The sequence below is a fragment of the Lutra lutra genome, chromosome 9 (assembly GCF_902655055.1).
Source record: "Lutra lutra chromosome 9, mLutLut1.2, whole genome shotgun sequence".
NCBI classification, from domain to species: domain Eukaryota; kingdom Metazoa; phylum Chordata; class Mammalia; order Carnivora; family Mustelidae; genus Lutra; species Lutra lutra.
The window spans coordinates 8,455,272-8,478,593 of NC_062286.1; the positions used below are offsets into that span (position 1 = coordinate 8,455,272).

Below are 23,322 nucleotides of genomic sequence, written 5' to 3' on the forward strand. Positions count from 1 at the left end.
GTATTCCCCCAAGCCCTGTTGCAGTTGCTGAGATATGAGGCGAGTAAGTGGAATCCCTGTGCGTGTTGTATTCTGCCTTCGCCGGCGCGGGTAGGTTTCCCCATGTGTTCTTCTATTTCTGAAGGGCAGGGCTGGGCTGTTCCCACGTGCACCAGAGGCCACCCTGGGCCCAGGGCGGGAGCGCCCCCTGGGGGTGCATTGATGGGGTGCATTGTTCTGAGTGTGGGATCTTACCCCCAAGCCTCTCCCTGGAGAGTAAGCTCTGGTGACTTGGTGCCACTGGAGCATTTGGTGGGATCACAGAGGGCTGTCATGGGGGCGAAGGCTCCGCCACCAACTGGCATCTCCCCCTGCCCCCCACAGAGGACGTCTTCAAGCTGATTTTCCAGCCCCGTTTAGTAATGGCCTTTGAAGCAGGATACTTGCACAGTGAGAACAAGGCAGCGGCCTGATCAGACCGTGAAATGTATTTGAAAATCAAGTTTTGAATGAAATTAGCATCTCAAGCCGCTGCAGGTGGCAGCTTTTAGGAACTTTGATGTGGAGAGCTATATAAATAGTGTTTTTTTTAAGTTGCATTAATTAGACAGCTAAAATACAAAGATGTTTAATTAAAAAGGTTGCTTGATTTTCAGATGCATCCCTGTATTCCAAACAAGCTGGTATTTCTGGATTCTCTTCGTCTTAAACCTTTCCTGTTTCCTGGTTGTAGAGAGCGTATTATTTATTAAGCAAGTGTCGAGATGAGTTCCTTGACCAGCAAAGACCGTCTGTGGTGGAACCGTGAGCCGGGTTGGAAGTGGGTAGTTTGTGATCGTTCATGCACCAATATTTACTAAGTGTCTGTGACTTGCGGAGCACTGTGTTTGGGTTACAGCAAGGGATGAGACAAAGTCCCCACCCTCAGGGGGCTTATGGATTCATGAGAAATACTGTCAAACGAGGGACTGTCCTCTAATATTAGTGACGAGTGCCACTAGGAAAAATAAAGCAGTGCAAGGGTTCGGTGTCTTCAGTGCCTGGAGTGAGGGCGAGAGAGGGTGGTTGTTAAATGGAGGGTCAAGGGGAGGGTCCTCTGGGGAGGTGATGTGAGGGGAGGGAGGGAGCAGGCCTGAGGTGTGGGGAACAGTGTTCCAGGCAGGAGGAACAGCACGTGCAGGTGCCCAGCGCAGGAACGAGCATGGGGCACCTTCTGACAGAGGGACAGAGTGACAGAGCTGACGGGGTTGGAGAGAGGGGCAGGGACTAGGTCTCGCCGGCCTTATAGGTCATGGCAAAGAATTTGGATTATATCTGAGGGACATAAGATTCTGGAGGGGTTTTGAGCATGACGTGAGTGGATTTTGAATTTCCTTCCTGAGTGCCTTGGTGTGGGGTTCTGGGAGCTGATTTGGGTCGCTGTGGGCATAGAGGCAGGAGGCCCTGACCCAGAAGTGTGCACGAGGGCTGTGGGGTGACAGGGCACTTAGGGGTTGGTTTGGGGTCCTTGTTGGGGGGATGAGGGGACCCGCTGATGTAGGGGGGCTGGGAGGGTGGTGGTTGTGAGGAGAAGTAGAAACCCGGGCGGTCCTGAGGTTTGGCCTCACACCTGGGCTGGCGAGAGAGTGGGGAGGTCGCGGCAGGAGCACCTGTGCTTGTTTGGGCTATGGGTGCGTCACGTGGGAGGTACTGTTGTGTGCCCTGTGAGTAACGGGGGGTTCGCAGCCGCACGTGTTGGCCTGGAGCTTAAGAGAGAGGCCTGGAGTGGAAGACGGAGTTTAAAAATGTTGAGTGTATTTTATTTAGTCCAATATATGGAGACTATTAGCATTTAAACATGTAATCAATATAGAAATTCTTAATGGGATAGATCTTCTGTTTTTATAGGAAGCCTTTGAAACGTGGTATGCATTTTATATTAATAGCACATCTCATGTTGCACACTAAGCTTTCAGTGGTTTAAAGAAGTGAAATGGAGTCCTAATAAAGTAGTAAAGTTGCGTTTGATAGAAGAACATCTTGTGATCTGGTTTTCACGCCCAACGCTGCGGACACCCAGCGCATGGGGCTGTCACACGGAGCAATTCTGAAATTCCCTGTAGAGGCCAACTGGGTGTCTGACAATTCAATTCAGGTCTGACCCCAACTACCCAGAGGTGGGGTAGATCCTCCAGGTTAGGGGCTCAGGCCCACAAGACAGCTCCCATCCCAGACACCTGCCTCAAGTAGGAGGTCCCTGGCTTACCCCCACTTTTCCCCTACTTGGCTTTGAATCAGGGGCCCCCACAACCCCCTATCTTAGGTTAATTTGCTATAATGGCTCAAAGAACTTAGGCAGACTCTTTGGTTTATTCTAGAGGTACTAAGCAACAGCCAGGTGAGGAGGTACAATACACGAGGCGAGGCCTGGAAGGGTCTCCCCTCCGTGGGGTTGGGGTGTCTCCCAGCGCGTGGATGCATTCACCTACTTCTTCGAACCGTGAACCCCATTATTTAGGGGTTTTGTGGAGGTTCGTTACGTAGGCATGACTGATCACATCCTTGGCCATTGGTGATTGAGTTTGGTCTCCAGCTCCCTCCCTCTCCCCGGGAAATTTGTGCGAGGCTGGTGGTGAGGCTAAAACTTCCTCTGGCAACCAGCCCCCCTCCAGGGACTGCCTCATTAGCATAAACTGGGCTGGAGGGAGGGACTTGTTTCTAACATAAATGACCAGTCACTCAGGAAATTCCAAGGGCTTAGAAGCTCCCTGCTGGGATGTGCGGATGAAGACCACATTTATCTGTGTTGTATCACAGCATCACGGATAGTGTACACACCACCTCAGTCTGGATGTGGCGTATAGAGCCTTCGGGGAGTGGGTGCGATCCCCTGGGGAGCCAGGTGCTGAGGAGGACAGGGCCCCAGAACCCCGGGACTTGTGCCCATGGAGCCTGGGTGGAGACAGAGCCAGGGGACCTGTGTGGGAAGCAGACCAGGAGATGGTCCCAGGAGCCAGGACAGAGGGGTTCCAGAGGAGCACTGGTCCCCCATGCCAGGTGCTGCTGGGAGGTCTGTCCACGTGAGAGCTGTGGCATCGCAGGGACCTGCAGGCCCAGCAAGGCAGGGGAACAAGTCTGCTTGGAGGAGGTTGATGGGCTGAGACGTACAGTCAGTGCAGATACACAGCCCTTTGAAGGAGTTTGTTGCGAAGGGAGTGGGGGATGGGATTTGGTCTGGAGAGAGGGAGAACCTGAGAAGGGGGGCTTTGGTGCAGTGGTTGTTTTCAGGACGGGATGAGAAAGGGCGGAGTGTGTATTTACGCGCTTGTAGGAACTACGCAGCCGAGGGGAGAATCTGACGGCGTGTGTAAGGGGGTGGGCTGGGTGCTGGCAGGTGGCGGTGGGACCCTGTGCAGGGAGCGGGACGGGTACAGGTAGGTCGGCCAGTTGGTGAAGAGCCTCAGTTTCCCTAGCAGTAATGACCAGGGAAAATACCTACTGAACGAAGTTCCCGTGAGGATTAAACCAAGTCAGGGAGTTGAAAGTGCTCCGTAAGGGACCACGCAATGCGTTTAGGCTCTGTTTTCAATGCAAAGGAGTGTTTTCTCAAATGTGTTCTCCAGGTGGGGAAGGAAGCTTGCAGCAGTGCCATTCCCTGTGAAGCATTGGGTTAGGGTTTGTGCACATGCAGAGCTGTTCCCTGGGGCTATGCCATGACCCATGAATGCTTTGTCTCTTTTCCAGAAACGGCTATAAGTTTCTCTACTGTTCTGCGCGGGCCATTGGGATGGCGGACATGACGAGGGGCTACCTGCACTGGGTCAACGAGAGGGGCACGGTGCTGCCTCAGGGGCCCCTGCTGCTGAGCCCAAGCAGTCTCTTTTCGGCCTTGCACAGGTACGGCGCTCGGTGGGGGCCCCCTCGCACCTGGGGGCTGCGGGCCGGTCCAGGCCCCTCTCCTCTTCCCGGCAGCGCTGGTGAGAAGAGCCTCCCAGCTGCTCTGCTGCAGCCCATGTGCCTGCCCCACAGCGGGTGCCAGAAAGTTCCCCCGAGATGTAGCTCTGGCTCAGTCTCACCCTCCGCCCCGGCCTCACCCTCCATTAGCTCATCACGGTGCTCGGGATCCAGTCCAGAGCCGTTAGCTCAGCTTGCGTGACTCTTCCTGATGGCCCCCTGCCCTCCTTTGAGGTTTAAAAACTCAGTCACGCTGAACTGTCCCCGTTTTTCCGGAACAGTGTTCTCTACTTCAAGCCTGTGCACCTGCTGTCCTCCCTCTGAGGGCGGCTGCCGGGCTGAGTCCTAGCGACTCTGAGAGCCAGCTTGCCTTCTGTGTAATCGGGGACCTGGGCTGGCTTAAGTGGCCCCTCAACCCGCCACCACCACTTACCCGGCCCTTGTCTCCCAGAAGACTTGTCTTTTCTGGGAGTTCTGGTCGCATATTTTGTTGTTGTTGTTTTTAAAGATTTTATTTATTTATTTGAGAGAGAGACAGAGTGGGAGTGGGTGGGGGGCAGAGGGAGAGGGAGAAGCAGACTCCCCGCAGAGCAGGAAGCCCAATCTGGGGCTCGATCCCAGGACCCCAGGAACATGACCTGAGCCAAAGGCAGCCTTTGACTGGTTCATGAACTGAACCAGTTAACTGAGCTGCCCAGGCGCCGGCCACGGTTCGGTTTACTGGTCCTCTGACAATCACCAGCCAATGTCTGATTACCTCCTCCCTTTGCTATCACAGCCGCATTCAGAGAAGTCACACCAAACTAAGTCTGGCCTCCTGGGGTGGGAGAGAGGAGAAGATGGGGCTTCCCTGTACCTTGATCCCAGGGCAGCTTCCCAGGCTCTCAAAACATCATCTGTTGTGGTCATAAAGGAAGTTGGTTCTGCCAAAGGTTGGTTCTAAGTATCAGGTAGTTCTGTCTTCAAGACACCGTGAGATGCTCTGGTGGGATTCTCCTCAGTTTGAGGACCTGCTGCTCACTGTGCTGACAACAGAAAAATCCATATGGGCCCAGAGCACCATGTTGGTTCCTCTCGGGTCTTTTTCTTGAGCTCTGCAGATACCTTTCCTATCGCAGCTTTGCTTAGTGTGATTTGTAGTTTTTTTTCCCTGTAGTAAAAGTTCTCACACTGAAACTTGCACATTCTGGGGAGGAAATTCAGGCAAACATCTGGATCCCTTGTGTATTTTAAGTCCCAAGAACCGTCCTGCCAGCGTAGGCCTCAGTAGAATTCAGATGTTAATGAAATGGGGTCCCCGACGTATGTCGACAGTTTATAGGAAGCTACTCATTATCACATATTAAGGACCGACAATTTGCAAGGTCAGGCAAAACATGGACATTAGTACTTTGATATTTACCACCAAATACACATTTAAGGTGATCTTTTTCACTAAAGTCCCACTGTCCATGATTGATCAAAAGTGGCCGATCTTGGACTGTGAGGACTTACTCAACCAAACAAGGACACCTCCCAGTGTGTGCCCCCTCTCGGGAGCTGGAGGGGCTCCTTCCAGCCCCGCATTCTAGCCCGAGCCGTCTGTGGGTCAGCTGTCCTGCAGAGCTTCTAGAAATGACAGGCCCATCTGACACGAGCCAGAATAACCTTCCCTAGCAAGGTGCTTTAACTGGGTGCGCTTCTGAGGATCCTGCCTGGGTCTCAGCTAGACTGAGGCACACACACCCGGTGGGTAGAGCACGGTCGGCAGGTGGGGGTGGGGAGCCCCCGGCTCTGATGCTGCTCGACGACAGGCTGGTGGGGTGACAAGCCTGTGCCTCCCTCTCCTGAGTCGCTGTCCTCAGCTGGTGAACGCGGGGGCTGGATTAGATGATCTCAGGTGTCCCCTCTCAGCCCTGAGGTGCCATGATTCTGGGAAACATGTCTGTGAAAAGAAGTTGAGGGAATCTGTTTCCCACAGCTCGTCTGTTGGTTCAGGAGCTTCCCCTTTTCAACTGGACACTGGCTTTGAGTTCTCGTTACCTGCCCTCCTGTGTGGCGGCGACAGGGGCCTCCGCGGGTGCGGCCCATTCCTGCGACGTGGGGCTCAGTCTCATGGTGGGGGGTGGGGGCGTCTCCCTGATGACAGGGAACTCGCTATTGGCTACATCATCCCAAGACTGGGTTACGGGGCAGAGGTGAAGTTCTGGGGTTCAGCAGCAGCAGAGGCCGGCCTTTCGCTTTGGGAAGGAAGAAGCTGTTTCACAAGTAACTGCGTTTCCCCCTTGGGGTTTTCCGAGGCGCTCTGAGACTCATAAATGCCACTCTGTCATTTGCTGGAATAAAGTTACCTCAAGGGTGAGTTAGGACCAGGGACTGTGTGCACATTCAGGTCACCTCAGTGCCCGTCAGCCGTCCTCACTTCTTCCTCACGGCGCACCTGCCTACGAGGTGGGCACCGATGGCCCGGGCCGCAGTTACCTTCTTACTGTGCCCTGCTCACCCGGTATAGATGCCTGTGACATCCTCCTCCCCGCTGGCCACACTCACACACTAGTGCAGGGAGTGTGCTTGAGTGTGTGTGTGAGAGAGAGGAGAGTGGGAGAGACAGAGCAGGAAGCTGCATTTGGATGGTTTCCCCTGAGTGGACTGAAGTTTGAAATCATAATCGTCCCATCAGCAGTGGGATCCCGAGATGCAGAGTGTAGGACCCTTTCGGTGTTGGTTTAGGGGAGGTTCTGCAGTCCGCTGAAGTCTGTGCAGAGCCAGGAGCAGCCCTGGGGTCTTATGATGCTCAGGTTGGCCGTCCACTGCCACTACCACCACCACCACCATCCAAATTACACTTTGAGTAGGTACAGAAGAATATTTCTAAGCTACGTGCAAGGGGTAAATGCGAATCAGGTAGTGAACACCGGTTATTGGGTCCCCCCAGAATGGGTACCCCAATAATGAGTCTGTGATTAAAGGAGCAAGACTGATACAAAGCAAAAGTCAAGCAAAGCTTTATTTCGCGCCAAGTATCAAGAATCAAACCGACCGTCAAACAGACTGGTCGGGGCCACCCCTTACAGAGAGGGCGACCCCTCCCTGCTTTCCAGACTAAGTTTTATAGAGCAAAGGCCATGTGGTTGGGCCTGGCCACGCACAGGTGGCCAATGAAATTGTAACACACAGAGAAAGCTGCACAGTCATGTTAGGTCATACATAAGTGACCAATTGAATTACAATTTACCCTAGTAGACATTTGAACTAGCCTATCACCTTGGTCAGAATTGGCGCCCAAAAGGTGCCCAAAGGGCGGGGCCCATACTCCTTGGTAGCTAGGAGACAGTCTGTGCCCCCACTGATTGGATACCTCCACCTGGCCTGACCCATCCTTGTATTTGGGCATTGTTACCTGGGACTGGCTTCCGGGACTTGTTTTTAAGTAAGTCCCCTGGGGGGGGGCAGAGTCAATTTAAGTTTTACAACAAAATGGCAGTTCAACCAGGGTGGGGCCGCTCTGGCTGAATAGGCCCTTACACAGTGATACCACCATCCGGTTAAAGCCGAAGGTCAGCCAATCTGTCTGGAGTCCTGGTCGCTCCCATCCCTCCCCACCAAGCAGTGATGGTAGCCACACTCCCTGAATCTCGTGTTCATCACTCCCTGCTTTCTGGAACAGTTCTAGCGCACGTATTTGGGGGCCTAACTGATACGGTCAACCATGCGCATGCGTGGCCTGTGTGGGGACGCGTCGCGTTCTTCTGGAGCCTGCTGTTCTCGCTCAGCGTCATGTCCCCACGAATGCTGAGTGGAGCTGTCACCCACTGCTCTGACTCGTGTGTGGTGTCCTGGTGTAGGACAACCCGCTGCTGGTGGATACTTGGGTCATTTCCAGGATCTCAGCATTCAAAGCAGTGCTTCCTGGGTCTGCCCTGGGGGACATGGACACGAGTTGCTGCGAGGTCCGCACTTGGGATTGGAATGGCTGCCATGGAGGATGCTCGGATTCGGCATTATTAGCTCATTCCGAACTATTTTCCAAAGTGGCTGAGCCCATTTCTGCACCCACAGCGGAGTCCAGGCTCTCCCCATGCTCTGCTTTCTTGTCAACACGTTGCCAGCCATCTACATCTGGGCCAGTCCGGTGGGAGTGAACGGTCTCTCCTCGTGTGTTTATGGGCCGTTTGGGCTTCATCTTCTGTGAAGTGCCTGCTCATTTCCCCAGTTTTCCCCAGTGTTTCCCCAGTTTTCTTTGTGATTTATGTGTGGGTGTTGGATTCTATATCCGTAGCCTTTCTCACAAATGTCGCAAAGAGCCTTCTCCAGTTTATGGCTTGTGATGAACATAAATTGGTCATTTCATGTGCTTGAACGTGTCATTTCCCCTATGGTTGGTGCTGTTTGGGTACTAAAGAGGGCTTCCCTGGCAGTGGGCAGAGAGAGAGGCTCCTACATTTTATCCGAAGGTGTTGCCCTTCCACGTTCAGGTGCAGGTGTGTGACCCACCAGGAACTGATTGTTGTGTATCGAGGAGAGGCCCATCGTCTCCTGTTTTTTGGTTTCTCTTCTAGGGATGTTCCATTGTCCCAGCATCGTTTACTGAAACAATGGCCTATTTCCTCCTGCTTTGAGCTGTCATTGTGCTCATAAATCAAGTGTCCGTAAAGGTGTGATTTGGTTTCTGGCCTTTGCTCTTTCTTCTGAGTAATTGTGATGATCGAGTTTTTTGAAAACATACAGACAAGATCCTGCCAAGAGGTTGACTGAAATTGCAATGGATCTGTTGTTCGGTTTAGGGAGAGTCAGTGTCTCCTTGTAATATTGGGTCTTCCAATTCACTTATATGGTGTCTTTTTTCACTTAGGACATCCCTAATCTATTTCAACAAAGTTTATGATTTTATCCATAAACGTCTGACACATCTTCCACTATAGGTTTATTCCTAGACATTGTAAATTTTAAACGACTCTTTACGGAATTACATTTTCACCTGCTTATAGCTTCTGATGCATGAAAGTGCAACTGATTCTTGTACACAAGTTTTTTTTTTGTACACTGATTTTATAACCAGCAGTCTTATTGATTTCTTATCAATGATGATCATTCATCTGTAAATTCTCTTTTTGAATCTACCTTTTTGGGTGACAGTTTCCCTCCCTTCATTTCCAATCCTCATTAACTATGTCTTCCTTCCGTCACCGTGCCAGCGAGGACCTGCCACACGGTGTTGGGTTGGAATGATGGTCATGGCCAGCTGTTGTTTAACGGTTACCAGGACGTTTGCTGTGGGTTCGGAGTACGCCCTGCTATTCCGGGTTTCAGATTTTTCACCTTGATTCGTTGTTGAACCGTATCAACCACCTGTCTGTGTCTATTAGTATGGTATGTTTTCTCCTCCTTTGACCTGTTAATGTGTTAGACTGCATTCGTTGGTTTAAAGTATTGAATTGCTCTTGCATTCCTGGAATTAAATTTTGGTGCTTTGTGGCAGTCAGTTTGCACATGCTTATTTATTTAGGAAGTTTGCACTGACGTTCGTGAGTGAGATCGGCCCACACTCTGCTCAGGCTTTTCTTCTTTCAGTTTTGCTTATGAGGCTATGTTAGCTGCATAAAACGAGTTTGGAGATGTTCTCTCTTCTCGTGTGTCTGGAATTCTTTGTTCCTTGGATGACCGGTGGAGGTCTTTAGTAAAATCACTTGTCTTTAGCGTTTTTCTTTGTGGGAAGACTTGAAAGTATGGATTCACCCTTCGTGAATTTAAAAATAGTTTGATGTTAAGGAAGCTTCTCCTCTCAAGCTGATCCATCATTTATTTATTTGTTTGAACAGAGAAGTGATTGAGAAGAAGCCAGAGAAGTTCAAAGTCCAGTGTTTGACAGACATCAAAAACCTGTTTTTTCCAAATACAGAACCCTTTTATGCTGCTTTTGGAAACCGACCGGCTGTAAGTAGTAAATTGGGGGTATATAAGAGGTCTGGAAATAACCGCCCTTTCTGACAGCAGCCATCTGCAGGGCGGGTCTTGACTCCATGGGGAGCCAGATTCCCATCCTGCTAGAATTAGCTGTGAGGAGATGCGCAGTTGCCTCATGGTCTCTAGTTTTCTTTGATGATTGGCTGGTGGGTTTCAGTCTGAAGCTTGAAATGTGGGGCTAGAACCTTCAAATTCCAAACCACTTGCTAATTTAGTCAAACAAGAAGAACCTAGAATAGGATTAGACCCTTTCTACCGGCAGAGAAGCACAAAGCCAGGCCTTCACACCATGGCGCAACAGGGCATCGCAGGTTTTCAGAGCGTTGTAGCGTGTGGTGAGAGAGGTGCTTAGAGATTTTTAGGTGTACACCCAGACTTGCTGGAGAGTTTAGCATTCTGGATAATATAGTTCAGTACTAACTTCCCAGTAAGAAGATCCCCCTTTTGAAACTGGGTCAGAGCATAGCCTGCAGGGCTGTCAGAATCGCAGGGGGCCCTGGGAGCCTGTTTACTCATGAGCTCAGCTCTAGCAGGATGAGCGTGGCGGCCCCCAGGGGGAAACTGATTTAATAATTTCATGTCCAGAGACACTTTTTTCTCTGCACTACTTGGAAGTAGAGTTCTGGTTAATGAAAATTTTATAATAGTGCATCAAACTTGAAATATCCTGTATTTGTGTTTATAATGCGCTTTTTTCCCCCCTAATTTTACTTTTCCACATACAGGATGTGTATTCATATAAGCAAGTAGGAGTGTCTTTGAACAGAATATTTACCGTCAATCCCAAAGGAGAGCTCGTACAGGAACACGCAAAGACCAACATCTCCTCGTGAGTGTCATGCGCGTGCCGGGGGGTCGCTGTGTTCTTACGTTGTTAGAGTCTCCATCTTGGAACCGTGTTCACAGGTCACGCTCTGCCTTTTTGTCTTTTGTTGCCTATATTTTCATCTTGGATTCCTACAAAGAAAATACAGTTCAACTCCTGGCAGTTTGAACAAAACTTAATTTTTGGACAATCTGCATTAAATCAGGCCCCTCTGGGTCAACAATTTAAACGAGTGGTTAGTTTCTGCTACTGAGTGGAACCGCATGAATTTCAAAACTAGTGGTTTCGATCGGCCAAGTGAGGGTTGAAAGCCTAGCATGTGAATTGGAAATGTAACCGAATCGAGGTGTCATGTGAAGCTGTATTTACGGACGAGAAACTCTGTGTGTCTTCGCACGCCGACCTGCCACACTGCTCTCACCAGAAATTGCCAGAATTCCTCTCATACTTGCGGTCAGAGCAGTGGGCTGAGTCGGCTCGTGTCTGAAAGGACGCGTCCTGATCGGCGCAGACTCTTTTCCTTGACTTGGATGTGCTGGCTCCCGGTGCTCCCTCGTGAGAGTGGAGAGCATTTCCTCAGGCCTGTGTGGGTGAGTGTTGCCCAGTGGGCGGCACCGGCAGACGGCTGTCCTCCTGCCGTGCCTGCTTCAGGGGCTGCACCGTCTACGCAGACCTAGAAAAGAACCCGTGGCCCTGAGCGACCCCAGGGAGGACTGCAGTAGCCCGCCTCGTGGGCAGGAGTTGAACTAGGGGTTTGGTTCTAGCAGGTTCGCAGGGAACAGTCTTCTCCAGGCACCTCCAGTGGTTTTAGGTAGAGGAGAGATTTAGGTTCCTGCTAGAGCACATTTTCGCATCCAAGGTGATCCTTACGCCCGTTCAAGCTTACTTTAGCCTAGATGGGGGCCAGTTGTAGGCTGGAGGGAGCCCAGGGGCCTGCTCCAGTGCCTCCTTCCCCCAGTCATGCCTGTTCCTCAGCAGTTCTCAGGATACACCAGGAGAGAGAGGAGGACGGAGCCAAGAGCCTCCGCCGTCCTTCAGAACAGGGGGCAGTGCCGGGCTCCGCCCTGGCCGGCAGAACAAGAGCAGGGATGGATTCCTTCCCCCGGCCATGTCCGGAGTGGCCCCAGGGGCATCGGGGACCCTCTCTCCCGCATTCCCCAGTGTTGCACCCTCCCACATGAAAGCGTGTCCTGGTTTGGAGAAGGTCAAAGAGATCGCTCTTCATCGTTTTATTTCAGAAAACCCATGAACTGATGAGGCACTGCCCAGAAATGGCCACAGCCCGGTGACAGGTCTGTCACAAGAGATGTGGCAGGACGGGGTCCCAACCCCTAGAGGGTTTACGCCGAAGGCCTGTGGGGTTATCCCTTCTCTGAGACTCTGAGGTTCAGGCACCTTGGCCTGGTTGGGTCTCTGTGTGGAGGAACGTGGCACCTTGCCGTCTCATGCCAGGCCAAGGACAAGAGGCCCTTCCTGGGGGTGGGGGAGTGCCCCTCCATCCCCTGGACAGACGGTCTTTTTGGATCCGGGGACACCGTGTCCGAGAAATCAGATGGGTAGGGGCCCACGGCAGACAGGGGGTGCCTGTGCTCTTTGCCGTGGCTTGTGTGCCAGAGGGACACGGATGGGGCGTGGATGGGGCACGGATGGGGCACGGCTGGCTCCCAGAGCACTGGGCAGTTTGGATAGGGAGCCTGTCACACACCCTGATGACACGCCATCAGCTGTTCCCCATGGGAGGGGCTGCCTCCCACAGCCACAGAACTCAGGCAAGTAGGTCTTCAAGCCAGGAGGCATTTTAAAAATTTGTTTTAATCTCCAGGAAAGACGTAATTCTTACTTGTTAGGGAAGATTTTCCCCATTCTGTGCAAGCACGATGTTCCTCATAAGCCCTTTGGGGCTCCTTTATTAAATACACACTCTCATCCTTAGTTAATAAGGTATTTGATGCCTCAGAACATGCTAATTCCTGGAGTTTGTTTCGAAAGCCCTTTTTGGTTTTTAGCAAATTAGAACTGGAGAGGGACCCCGTGACGGTCAGCAGAGACTCTGGGGACATGTGGAGAGGCCTGAGCTTGTCAGAATTTCTGGTTGGAGGCGCCTGGAGGTCTGAAAATGCATGTTCAATACAGCAACTTTCTTTTTGTAGTATAGGCCAAGGAGACTAAGACACAGCATCTTGGGAATACACAGAAAATGGAGGGAGAGAATGTTGCGGGAAATGTTGAGAAACACTCCTCTGGTCCCACTCCATGTGCCATAAAGATGGAGGGCCCGAAGCCCAGAGAGGGCGAGATGCTTGCCCAGGGTGACACAGCTCCTGCGTGTGCGAGGGGATCCCAGGTCTCTTGTCCCTCAGGCGAGCTAAGGCTTCTTCCCGAAGGCTAATAATTAGTGCGGGCTAATGTTAACAATGGACGTAGAGAAAGTCACTGAGCACCGAATAGGTTATTTGATTGTTGCTTACGTTATTTTATTTCACTCTCTTGTGGACGCTGGGGCAGTTTTCCTTTCCTTTACAATTGAGGAGACTGTGGCGTAGAATGGATGAAGCCATTTGCTCAAGGTCACTCAGCTGGTAAATGGCAGAGCTGAAGGTCAAGTCTGTGTCTCCTTAACCCAAGGCCCAGGATCATTTCCTTGCACAGCAGAGCTGTCTGTATTGCACCAAACACGCACTTTTCTCTGTGGTTCTTCCTGCAGGCTGGGCGTGAGCTCCGAGGCAGGCAGCTGTCCACTGTCACGCTGATTTCCTCCTGTCCCCCATTTCCCACTTGTCCCCCTTCTTTGGTCGTCCGTGCCAAGTCAGGTTTCACCTACCTTGCCCCGGGGGGCCTTATCTGAGTCCTACTTGGCACCCACACTGATTTCCTGTTAATTAGTGAGGAATTATTCCAGAACAGTTGCCACCGGGTTAAGCAGGGTGGTCTGTTCCCAGGGTTGTGGGTCTCTCCTAGCTTCCAGGCACAGCACAGGGGGACCTGGCTGGTGTTCCACGTGGCCGGGGCACAAGGGGTCCCTCTGTGGCCTTGATGTTGTCTGTTCTCCCTGCAGGTACGTGAGACTCTGCGAAGTGGTTGACCACGTTTTCCCATTGCTGAAAAGAAGCCACTCTTCGGACTTCCCCTGCTCAGACACTTTCAGTAACTTTACCTTCTGGAGAGAGCCCCCGCCCCCTTTTGAAAACCAGGATATTCATTCTTCCTCAGCCTAAGATGTTGCCAGCAGCCTCCTGACGTCATGTGAAGACCGGCGCCCCCGATTAAAGGATAGGCCTTGGGAGCCATGGAGCAGGAGCTCAGTAGCCTGGTGTGCGGTCATTTGCTTAAGAGCAAAAGAATCTAAGGGGCATTTCTCTCCCTGCCCCATGCCCCGGGGTGGACATTTCTAAGTGGGGTGTGAGTGATGCACTTTAGAGGCCGTGGGTGCGTGGAGGGCGGGAAGGAATCCCTCGGTGGCGGCTGCAAGCCAGTCGCCGCGCTGCCCTGCCCGTCCCCTCTCGCAGTTCCTGCTGGTTCCTGTGCCGAGGTGGCTGCTGGGGGTTCCCTGCCGATGACCGTTCTGCTGAGGCACCCCCGATGCATGGGACATGGCCGAGGGGGGCCCGTTTCCACCTGCAGCGGGGTGTGCCACCTGTGCCTGCGTGGCGGGAAGGCTGGGGGTCTCGAGACCTGCCACTGCGGGGTCTCCCCCATCACTGTACAGGCTCGACCTGGGGGTGTCTCCCAGCAGTCTTTGCCGGCAGGGCTGATGGGTAGCCCATAAATTCTTTAATTCCTTGGTTGAAAGATAGCCTAGATAGTTGGTATACTTCCCCCCCATTTTTGTGGCCCAAGGCTGGACTATTTATGCCTTAATGCATCTGTGGCAGGCGTTTTATTTAGAATGTGCTTTGTCTGGCTCTCTCTAACTTTGCAATGCCTTAAATTCAGATTATAGTCAGCATTCCTAGGGCAGTGTTTGGAAGGAGCGCGACGCTCTGCCGGCTCCCTTCTCCAGCCGGGTGCAGCTGGAAACGTGGATTCGAGCAGAGCTCCTGCCTTGTGGTGATGGTGTCGATTTCGGCTGGGAGCTCTCCAAAGAAAGGAGGCGGTTTTACGAAAATCATTTCAAGACGTTATGTGCTTTGTAGATACTCTTATTTATTATTTTACTCTGATTGGGTTATTGTTAGGAGAATTTTAGCCATAGTCTATTATTGTAACTGTCATGAACACATCAAAAGGATAGAGACGTTAGACTATCCAAAGAGCCTTATTCTGTATATCTCACAACCCTGACCTTCTTTCAGAGTTTATGGGTAATACTTTTTATTTTCCCTCGCTTTTCCCGCTTGAGTTAAGGGCAAGTGGGTGATACTTCGTGTGACATTCTTCACGTTGGCAGAAGATGATTCCTTTCCTCGTTTATAAAATTGGCCTCTGGAGCGAACAGTCTGAAAAGTGAAAGAATTATTTTCGTAAAAGATTTTGCTTTACTTTGTGAAGTATTATTTTTTTAAAGAGTGTTTTACCCCAGTGATTGCAAATGCTTTCCTATTTAAATCGCATTGTCATGAAGTCAGAACCTGCAACAGATGAATGAAATTTTACTCTTTCTGTGAAAGAAAATCCAGAGGTGTTGCCTTCATTGTAGCTGGTGGGCTCTGTTAGCAAGGGGAGCCTTTACAGAACTGTCCGCCTGTGTCGTCGACCACAGACTTGCCTAGAATTGGAACGTGCATGTGCAGATTCCCTTTTGGAGGCATTAAAAATAATTAAAAATAGTTCTGCCTTAACTACTCTGGGCTGGTTCATTAGTGACCTTTAGAGGTCATGTTAACTCTGTCCTGACGGTACTTCGGGGTGATCTTGAAGTGTTGTGAACTGAGCATGAGGTCACGTGCCTGCGGGGGCTGGGGTACTTTGTCCCCTGCAGGGGGAGGATCCGGCTTTGAGGAGGGGTTGTGTGTCCCATGTCCTGCCATCCAACACACCCTCCATCAGGACGACCGGCTGCAGTCAGTCGCTGTGTGGACGTGGGAGAGCTTGCAACGCTGCCCTCCTAATTTGGCTGTACCTTACGCCTCCACGCCACTGCACTCAGAAACAGAGCCTGCCTTCCAGGAGGACACCTCGGATGTGTGTCATGCCCAGAGTGTGACCCCTGGAGAGGCTGTAACATTCACGCCTGCCTTGTGGCTCCCAAAAATGAGATTTGTACGTGGCTGCACTCCTGCCTTTTCAGCTGGCTTATCCGCCTTTACACACGTGTTATCCAGTAGCCCCGTGGGTGGGCGTGCGCCAGCATGCTGTGTCTGGACCCCACATTTCCCAGTTGCCCTGTGGAGACGAGCCCCTCCACGTGACATCCACGATCATCCCTCGTAACTAGGGAGAACCTGGGAGTACCTGGTACGTGGACAGATGATTACACTTTCTTTTTTTTTTTTTTAAGATTTTATTTCTTTAATTGACAGAGATCACTAGTAGGCAGAGAGGCAGGCAGAGAGAGAGGAGGAAGCAGGCTCCCTGCCGAGCACAGAGCCCGACGGCGGGCCTCTTCCCAGGACCCTGGGATCATGACCTGAGCCGAAGGCAGAGGCTTTAACCCACTGAGCCACCCAGGCGCCCCAGATGCTTACACTTTCCAAGGGAAACTCCCTTTTCCATCTTAGGTTGAGATCACCACTTCAAATATATTTTATTTACAATACTTGATCTGTGTGTGTATGTGCCGGCACGGTGACCCCAGGCACTGTGGTGCCCCACGGTGTCGTGCCGGCGGCAGGGCTGTTGTAATAAAGGAGATGGATGCACGATTTCTCTGCAAATCAGGCGTGTGAATTTCAAAGTGTTTTGGTGAGTTACTAAGTTGCTTTTTAGGGTGTGAAATCAAGCATTTTTTATTGTCTACTCAAAAAAAAATCCTTAAGGCTATGGACCTGTTCAATATCAGGAATGAAAGAGCCAGTCTTTTCCTGATGCCTTTGGTGCGGTGCTGCCCCTCCTCAGTAGGCAAAGGGGGAACGTGGGGGAGAGGAGGGAAGGCAGGGGAGGCTGTGTCCCGGGGCCCCTCCTCGGGGTGGGAATGACCCTAGAGCAGAGCGGGCTCAGCTCAGTGTGGTGCGGGCAGGTTCCCCCAGGGCTTGGCCCGTGACCCACGAGTCACCCAGCGGGCTCTGGTCCGTGGTCTTGAATGGGATGCTCAGGTGCTGCTGCAGGAGGACACACGGGAGAGGCTCAGGAAACCAGGGTCCTTATCCCCGAGCGTAATGCCACGGGAGGCACTTCACGCCTTGCAGAGCCCCGTGGGGAGGCTCCACGGTGGTCGGGAGGCAGAAGTCACCAGACGGAGGGGAGAGCCTAGGCCAGAACCGTTCCCGGGTTTCCAAAGGGGAGGCGGGGCAGGGCAGGGCGTCCAGCTTGAATTATTTCTGTGGCTTCCAAGCTGGAGGCGTGGTCCCTGGTGGTCTGGTGCCCAGCCCTGGGATGTTTAAGGCGGAGAAATGCTGCCTTCTGTACGCACGGACCAGCTAGAGGAGGGTTGGCTCTGCGTGGCTTGGTTGGCGCGTTACAGGTGTGCTGCGGCTGGGCCGCTGGCTGCCCCGGGGGGGGGGGGGTGGCTGGCCAGTCTCTCCCCAGCAGAAAGGGTTTTAAGATGTCAGAACACTGAAATAATACCCAGAAAATTAAAGTATAAACTGTACAGGTTCCCTCACCTCACATTCCCCGGCCTCAGTTTTTGGACTCTTCTCTGTGGCACACCTGGCCCCGTCTTCTTACACCTTCATGTAAATTCCAGTTAACGTACAGTGGGGTCTTCGTTTCAGATGTGCAGTCGGATTCAGCACTTACCTGTGGCACCCGGTGATCGTCGCATCAAGGGCCTGCCTTCTTCCAGGGGTACCTGGTTGGCCCCCTCGCTCTTAAAGATTTTATTTGAGAGAGAGAGAGAGCGTATGTGTGCCTGTGCATGCACACTCATGTGGGGGGGGAGGAGCAGGGAGAGAGGGACAAGCAGACCCTGCTCTGAGCACAGAGCCTGAGGTGGGACTTGATCTCATCACCTGGAGACCAGAACCTGAGTGGATATCAAGTGTTGGATGCTTAACTGACTGAGCCATCCAGGCACCTCACTCGCTTTTCCTTTTGAATGAATCAGTCAAAGCCCTTGGCTAGGTCGCCCAGATGACTTGCAAATGGTCGTAATTCCTATTGATTTTGTGCATTGTTGGTACGCCCAAGATGTCCTGTTGCTTGACCTGCATCCGCCTAAGTGTTTTGGGATAAATGTTTAAGAGTATAGGACCCTAAAGGTATAAAAGACGGCAATCTAGTGTCCCAGGCCGAGCTTCTCGCGAACCCCGAGCTGAGCAGGCCGTCTGGGCATCTCAGAGTTAACGCTTCTGTGTCTTGAAAACAAAACAAGCCCCCTCATGGCGCGGACCATGGCAGATTTCCTCTGATTTCAGATTGTAGACTCTCTTATCTGTAAAGTAAAAATCAGCCTGAGCCGGACTCTCTGGCCCGGTGATCCCCGCCTGCTCCCGCCCTCGGCCACCCTCCGCTCAGCTGCACCACGAGGCTATGCTGTTTCCATTCGGTGCTGTAGCGGCTCTCACACGCGTGCAGGAAAACCAGTTCAGCAGCTTGGATCCCCCCAGAGTCGCCGCCGTAAACACCTGAATGGTTCAATCACTTCCTGTCTTGGTCTTCGGAACTGACGCAGCCAGCCGGACTCACCGGCCCTTTGTTGGAGCCTGGGGAACACGGACAGCGGGCCTCAGAGTGCCCGTTCCTAGAAAAGGGAGGGCCGTGCGGCCTGGGAGCAGCCCCGGAACATAGTCGCGGTGGCGGAGGAAATTGGGCAGGCCTCGTTCAAGTGGAAAGCCGAACTCCTTTGGAATCTGGATTTCCTGGTTGTAGCGAGAGTGTTCTAACCAGCCCTTCGGGAGAGCTGTGTCCTATCAGCCAGCACTCATCTCTCTCCCTCCCTTTGTGTGTCTGTACTTTGTCTTCAGAGGGGGCAGAGGACGGGGCAGGGGTGGGTGGGAGCAGGACTGCCCTGCTTCCACGGGCCTGGGGGTGGTGGGAGGGCATCCGTGTCTGCACCAAACAGAAGTGCTTAAAACGCCCGTCATGCTTTCCTCCTGCTTCTGACCACTTTTCCCACTCGTGCTGCATCCCAGAGCTGTGGAGCACCCCTGCACGGGTGGGTGGGGGGGGGTGGGGAATGCTTGGTGCCCTCAGGAACCCTGAATGTGACCCCACTGAGCTGGGCCCTGGAATCCAGCAGGCCCCAAGTGGCCACCTGGGGCCACAATCAGGTTTGGTTTGGAGGCACAGCCTTTAAAACATCATCTGGGCTTGACAAAGGCCCCTCCCTGTTGTGCTAGTCTTGGAGACCAGCCAGGTGTGTTGAGGGCTGGTGGGGAGGGGGAGGAGTGCCCGACGGGGACTGTTTGGGCGCCAAAGTGCCTCCGACTGGCACAGCCCAAGGCCAGACATCACTCACCAGCTCGGAGGAGGGAGCAGTTCGTGGGTGATTGTTGTTCAGGTCGAAGAACCACTTAGATCTGTGGTTCTCAGAGCCTGCAGCTCCAGCACCGGGAGCTCGTTAGAAATGCAAGTCCCTGGGTGAGACCCCAGCCCCACTGAACCAGCCCAGGGGCGTGGGTCCCACCACCTAGGCTAGTCCAGGATTCCGATGCACACTCAGTTTCCAGATGACACAGTGGAGGCCCACACCCGGGTCCTAGGGGCTGCTTCTGCCCTGAGCTAACCTGGCCTGGCTAGAAATGAGCGGCTCCTTTCCAGGAGGCAGGCCTCTGGAAACTCACTATGGGAGTTTGATGGACTCGGGGTGCCGTGGCAACCCTTGGATGTGCGGCTGCCAGCCTCAGCCCCCTTCGCGGCATCGGCATCTTCGTGGGCTGGCGATGGCCGGGAGGGAACTCCGCCCACCGACTGAGACGGGCAGCTGGGTGCGTGTGAACGGCAGACCTGGGCTGTACCCAGATTTCTGATGGCTCCCTTCCTCCCCCAAATTGTGGGAGCCTAGAGGGGCTGTTCTGACGCCAGCTAGCTTTTCACTGGCGCAGGAAGTCCATTCAGCCCTGCATTGCCTTTAATGAGTTTTGCAAGCAAGTGGCCTCTTCCGGTGACTCATTCTGCCTTTTGTGTGCCCGGAGATTGTGGTTTTAAGTTTCACTTTGGAAAGTAACCGCTACTTCTGCTGCTTTCTCTGCTGCTGGAATCTGAACAAGTTACATTCATTTTGCAACAAAGAAATGTAAATGTCCGAGCGCCAGTCATATTTCTGCTCTGATTGTAAAAAACATCCTTTTCCGAGATGGATGACAGAGCCAAGCTAAGAAGAAATGGTTTATACGGTTTTCAAGCAACACACTCACTCGGGAACTTCGTCTTTTTTCTTCCAGAGTGGCTTGATAGTTTTGTTTTTGTTCCTTGTCGTCTTGATTCATATTTCAGAGATATCCTAAAAAATAAACAGTGCTTGCTGATTGAGCGATGTGGTTAACCTCTGATTTATTGAGAGAAACTTGGTTCTGGACAAAAGTTTGTGTTCTCACTTTCATGTAGTGCACAAAAGGTGATGATAACAGAGATCTCGGTTTCTACAGTGAAATCATTCTCATCTGACTGCACAGAACTCAGTTTATGGTATGTGAACCGATGTGTTTCTTAGGACCAGAAGGGGGAGCAAAGTGGACAAACCCCACTCAGTATTTCTTTTTTTTTTTTTCCTCTAAATAATATAGTCGTCTCCGAAACATTGCATTGAACTAAGTTATTTTTATATAATCTTGTGTAAATATGTACCAATAAAAAACCATAGCCCTCGTACAGCAATAAAACCAAAATGCGCTTCACATTAAGTGTAGCTAAAACTCTCACACTAATAAAACTCAAATGAACATGGACGTTACATGACGGGAAATGGGAGCTAGCGAAATGATGTTGGACTGGGGTTTACAACAGGCATGTGTGTTTTATATTGCATTTGTCAACTCGGTTCTTCCATCTCTGGGCATGATAGGTCGCCCTTCAAATCGTCATCAGTGCCTCCTTCCGCAGAATGCAGCAACGGCAAAGTTGTGACCACGTATTTCCATCGACGCTGGCTGCGAAGAGCTGTCGCTGATTCGTGCACTGGTTTGGGAGGCCCTCAGTCAGCTGTCTCACAGGACATGTGTGGCACTGACTTGGAAAGGGGGACTCTTGAGTTTAGCTGGGGACGGCACTACCCCAACTCCATCGTCCTAATTTTCCCTCTCTGAAGCGCCGGGAGACCTCCGTGTGGACATTATCGACCATCGTCTTGTGTGCTTAAAGCATCCGCACCCTTGGGGGTTGCGGCTTGGGGTGCTCGTCACCCTTCTCTCCAAGGTTCTGACGGATGGAACATGAACTGAGTCACGGGGCACTCAGGGGTCAGCTGTGCTGTCTAAAGCGATGGAAGTTACTGATGTTGACTGAAGTCAGATTGGGGGTTTTAAATATCTCTTTCCACCCCCAGAGCTGGAGAATGCCTCCCCTCTCCGGCCCCATGGAGGCGGGGGGGTGCTCCTCAAGCCGTCTTTACCTGGTGTTGGAACAGCGTCTGTGCCTGAGCACCTCGGGGAGGGAGAGCGCCTGCTTCCTGCTTTCGAGCCTGGCGGGCCTGTACTCTGGGCACGGGGGCAGAGGCTCCCAACCAGAGCTGCCCCTACGTGGGGAGGAGAGAGGGGCCGCTGAGCAGAGATTCTGGGGCGACTGCTTGCAAACCCGCATGTGTGTGGTCGCGCTCTAATAACGCGGAGTGTCCTGTGGTCTGAACGCACGTCTATCTGCTTCCGGGGGCCAGTGGGCAGCTCTGCTTCAAGGGAGCCAAAGCTGTTTTGAAACTGGGAATTATGGTCTTGTTTGCTTTGGGACTGAGTTGGGATGGTCAGGTGGGAGACTTTGCATGGCGTTTGGGGGACCCTGGGATGGGAGGTGGCTTTCTCTGGGTACTGGGGCACCTCTCCTCCCATAATAGGTACCTCCTCTCGCAGGAGCTGTGGCAGGACAGCTGAGTCACCTCCAATGCCCTGAGGTCTGTCCAATGCACGCAGCACCTGGAGAAAAGTTGGGGCGAGGGATCTTACCTCGATGCTTCGAGACAAGTGCGACCTTAGTTTGCATCCATCCTACTGGAACTCCCACACCCCACCCCTGCAACACCAGCCTGAGAAGGCTCCAGACTGGGGATCTTCCAAGGTACCCTTGCCAGCCCCAGGGAGGAGGAAGCGAGGACAATGGCTTTGACTCGGGCTTCAGAGGAGACCTGGCTTTCTCTCCCTCGGTGGCAGCAGCAGCACCTGGCAGTAGACAACTTCTTACAACAGTGTCAAGTCCGTGGCTAATGTATAAAAACGGAAATTCAGACACAAGTCATAGATGAGGGCTGTCAACATCCACCGTCTGAAAACACGAGCTAGGATAAGGGCAGACATCGAAACTGAGCACATCCTCCATGTCCATGGGAGCATGTGACCAAGCTCGAGACTGAGACATGGCTTTTGGGGGATGGGTTCCTTATGAAGGGTCGGTATGCATGTCCATATGCTCCTTGAAGCACGTCCCGTAAGAGCTGCTCAGCAGGCGTGCCCGCGGGCTGCACCTACAAAACACACCTTCGAAGCTTGTCATTCCGGCAGACGGAGTGCTGCCCGTTCTCCAGCTGCCGGCGGGCCTTCTGTCCCCGCCACAAGTCTCAAGCACCTCTTGGGCCTGGCCTCACCCTCCCCAGACTCTCTTTCAAGCTGACCCACGCGAAGCTCTCTCAATGGTGGCAGCATGTTGTATCGTTCGATTCATCCCGGCTTGCTGAGTCAGGCCAGGCCAGGTCAGGGAATGGGGTTTGTCCACTTGCCCCTGGGTCATCCCATCTCAATCCTGCACCCCATATTAGGACACACTCTTCTATCTCTTTTCAAAGCAACTGGCACAGAGTCTGGCGCCTTGTACATCCCCACAAGGTTGATTTGGAGCAATCTGGACTGTCCCCTATTCTGTTTGCTGTCTCTCCTGGGGTCCTACCCAGGTGTCGCTTTTTCCATCTGTGGAGTGGGAGATCATCATCGTTCCTGCTGGCTCTCTGGGGTTGCCATGCAGCGAGTCATGGCACACGATACTGGAGTGTCTGTGCTTTGGAAAGCGTAAGTTAGGGTATGACTCTCAGTTTCATGATCCTTGCTATTTCAGATCTTTTTTTTTAAACCATCACTCACTCCATTTTATGGAGAAAATAGAAGTTCAGAAAGACTGTAATTTGTCACACATCCTCTGACTAGTAAAAGGCAGAGCTGGAACGCCGGTCCCCACAACCAGCGTCATGTCAAGCGTTACCAGGCAGGGTCCCACTGCCCCCACCAAGAATGGCGGTCCCACAGCGGCCACTGGGGCCATGGAGGTGAGAGGGGCAAAGATCAGGGTGGTCACCACACTGTGTGTCCATCGCATGAGCCAGCTCCAGGGACCCTACATGCAAGGGAGATTCCGGCCACCACTCTGGCTGAGCCGACGGCAACAGGAGGACAAGGACAGGGAACAGGCTGTGCAGGGACTTGAAGACACTTGAACGTGTTCCTCAGGCTTGAATCACTGTGTGCACC

The 23,322-nt window shown here is 52.5% G+C and overlaps 1 protein-coding gene across 5 annotated transcripts in view; it reads left to right on the forward strand.

Annotated features, from left to right (window-relative positions):
• The window catches only part of LPIN1 (lipin 1), a 130,670-nt gene extending 115,211 nt beyond the window's left edge, over positions 1–15,459 (forward strand). For all 5 annotated transcript variants that reach the window (XM_047743739.1, XM_047743740.1, XM_047743742.1 and 2 more), the window contains 4 exons: positions 3,703–3,855; positions 9,711–9,825; positions 10,581–10,684; positions 13,737–15,459. In XM_047743739.1, the coding sequence (XP_047599695.1) occupies positions 3,703–3,855; positions 9,711–9,825; positions 10,581–10,684; positions 13,737–13,896 (532 nt within the window). In that variant the 3' untranslated portion in view covers positions 13,897–15,459. The remainder of the gene's footprint in view (positions 1–3,702; positions 3,856–9,710; positions 9,826–10,580; positions 10,685–13,736) is intronic.
• Positions 15,460–23,322: the final 7,863 nt, after the last annotated feature.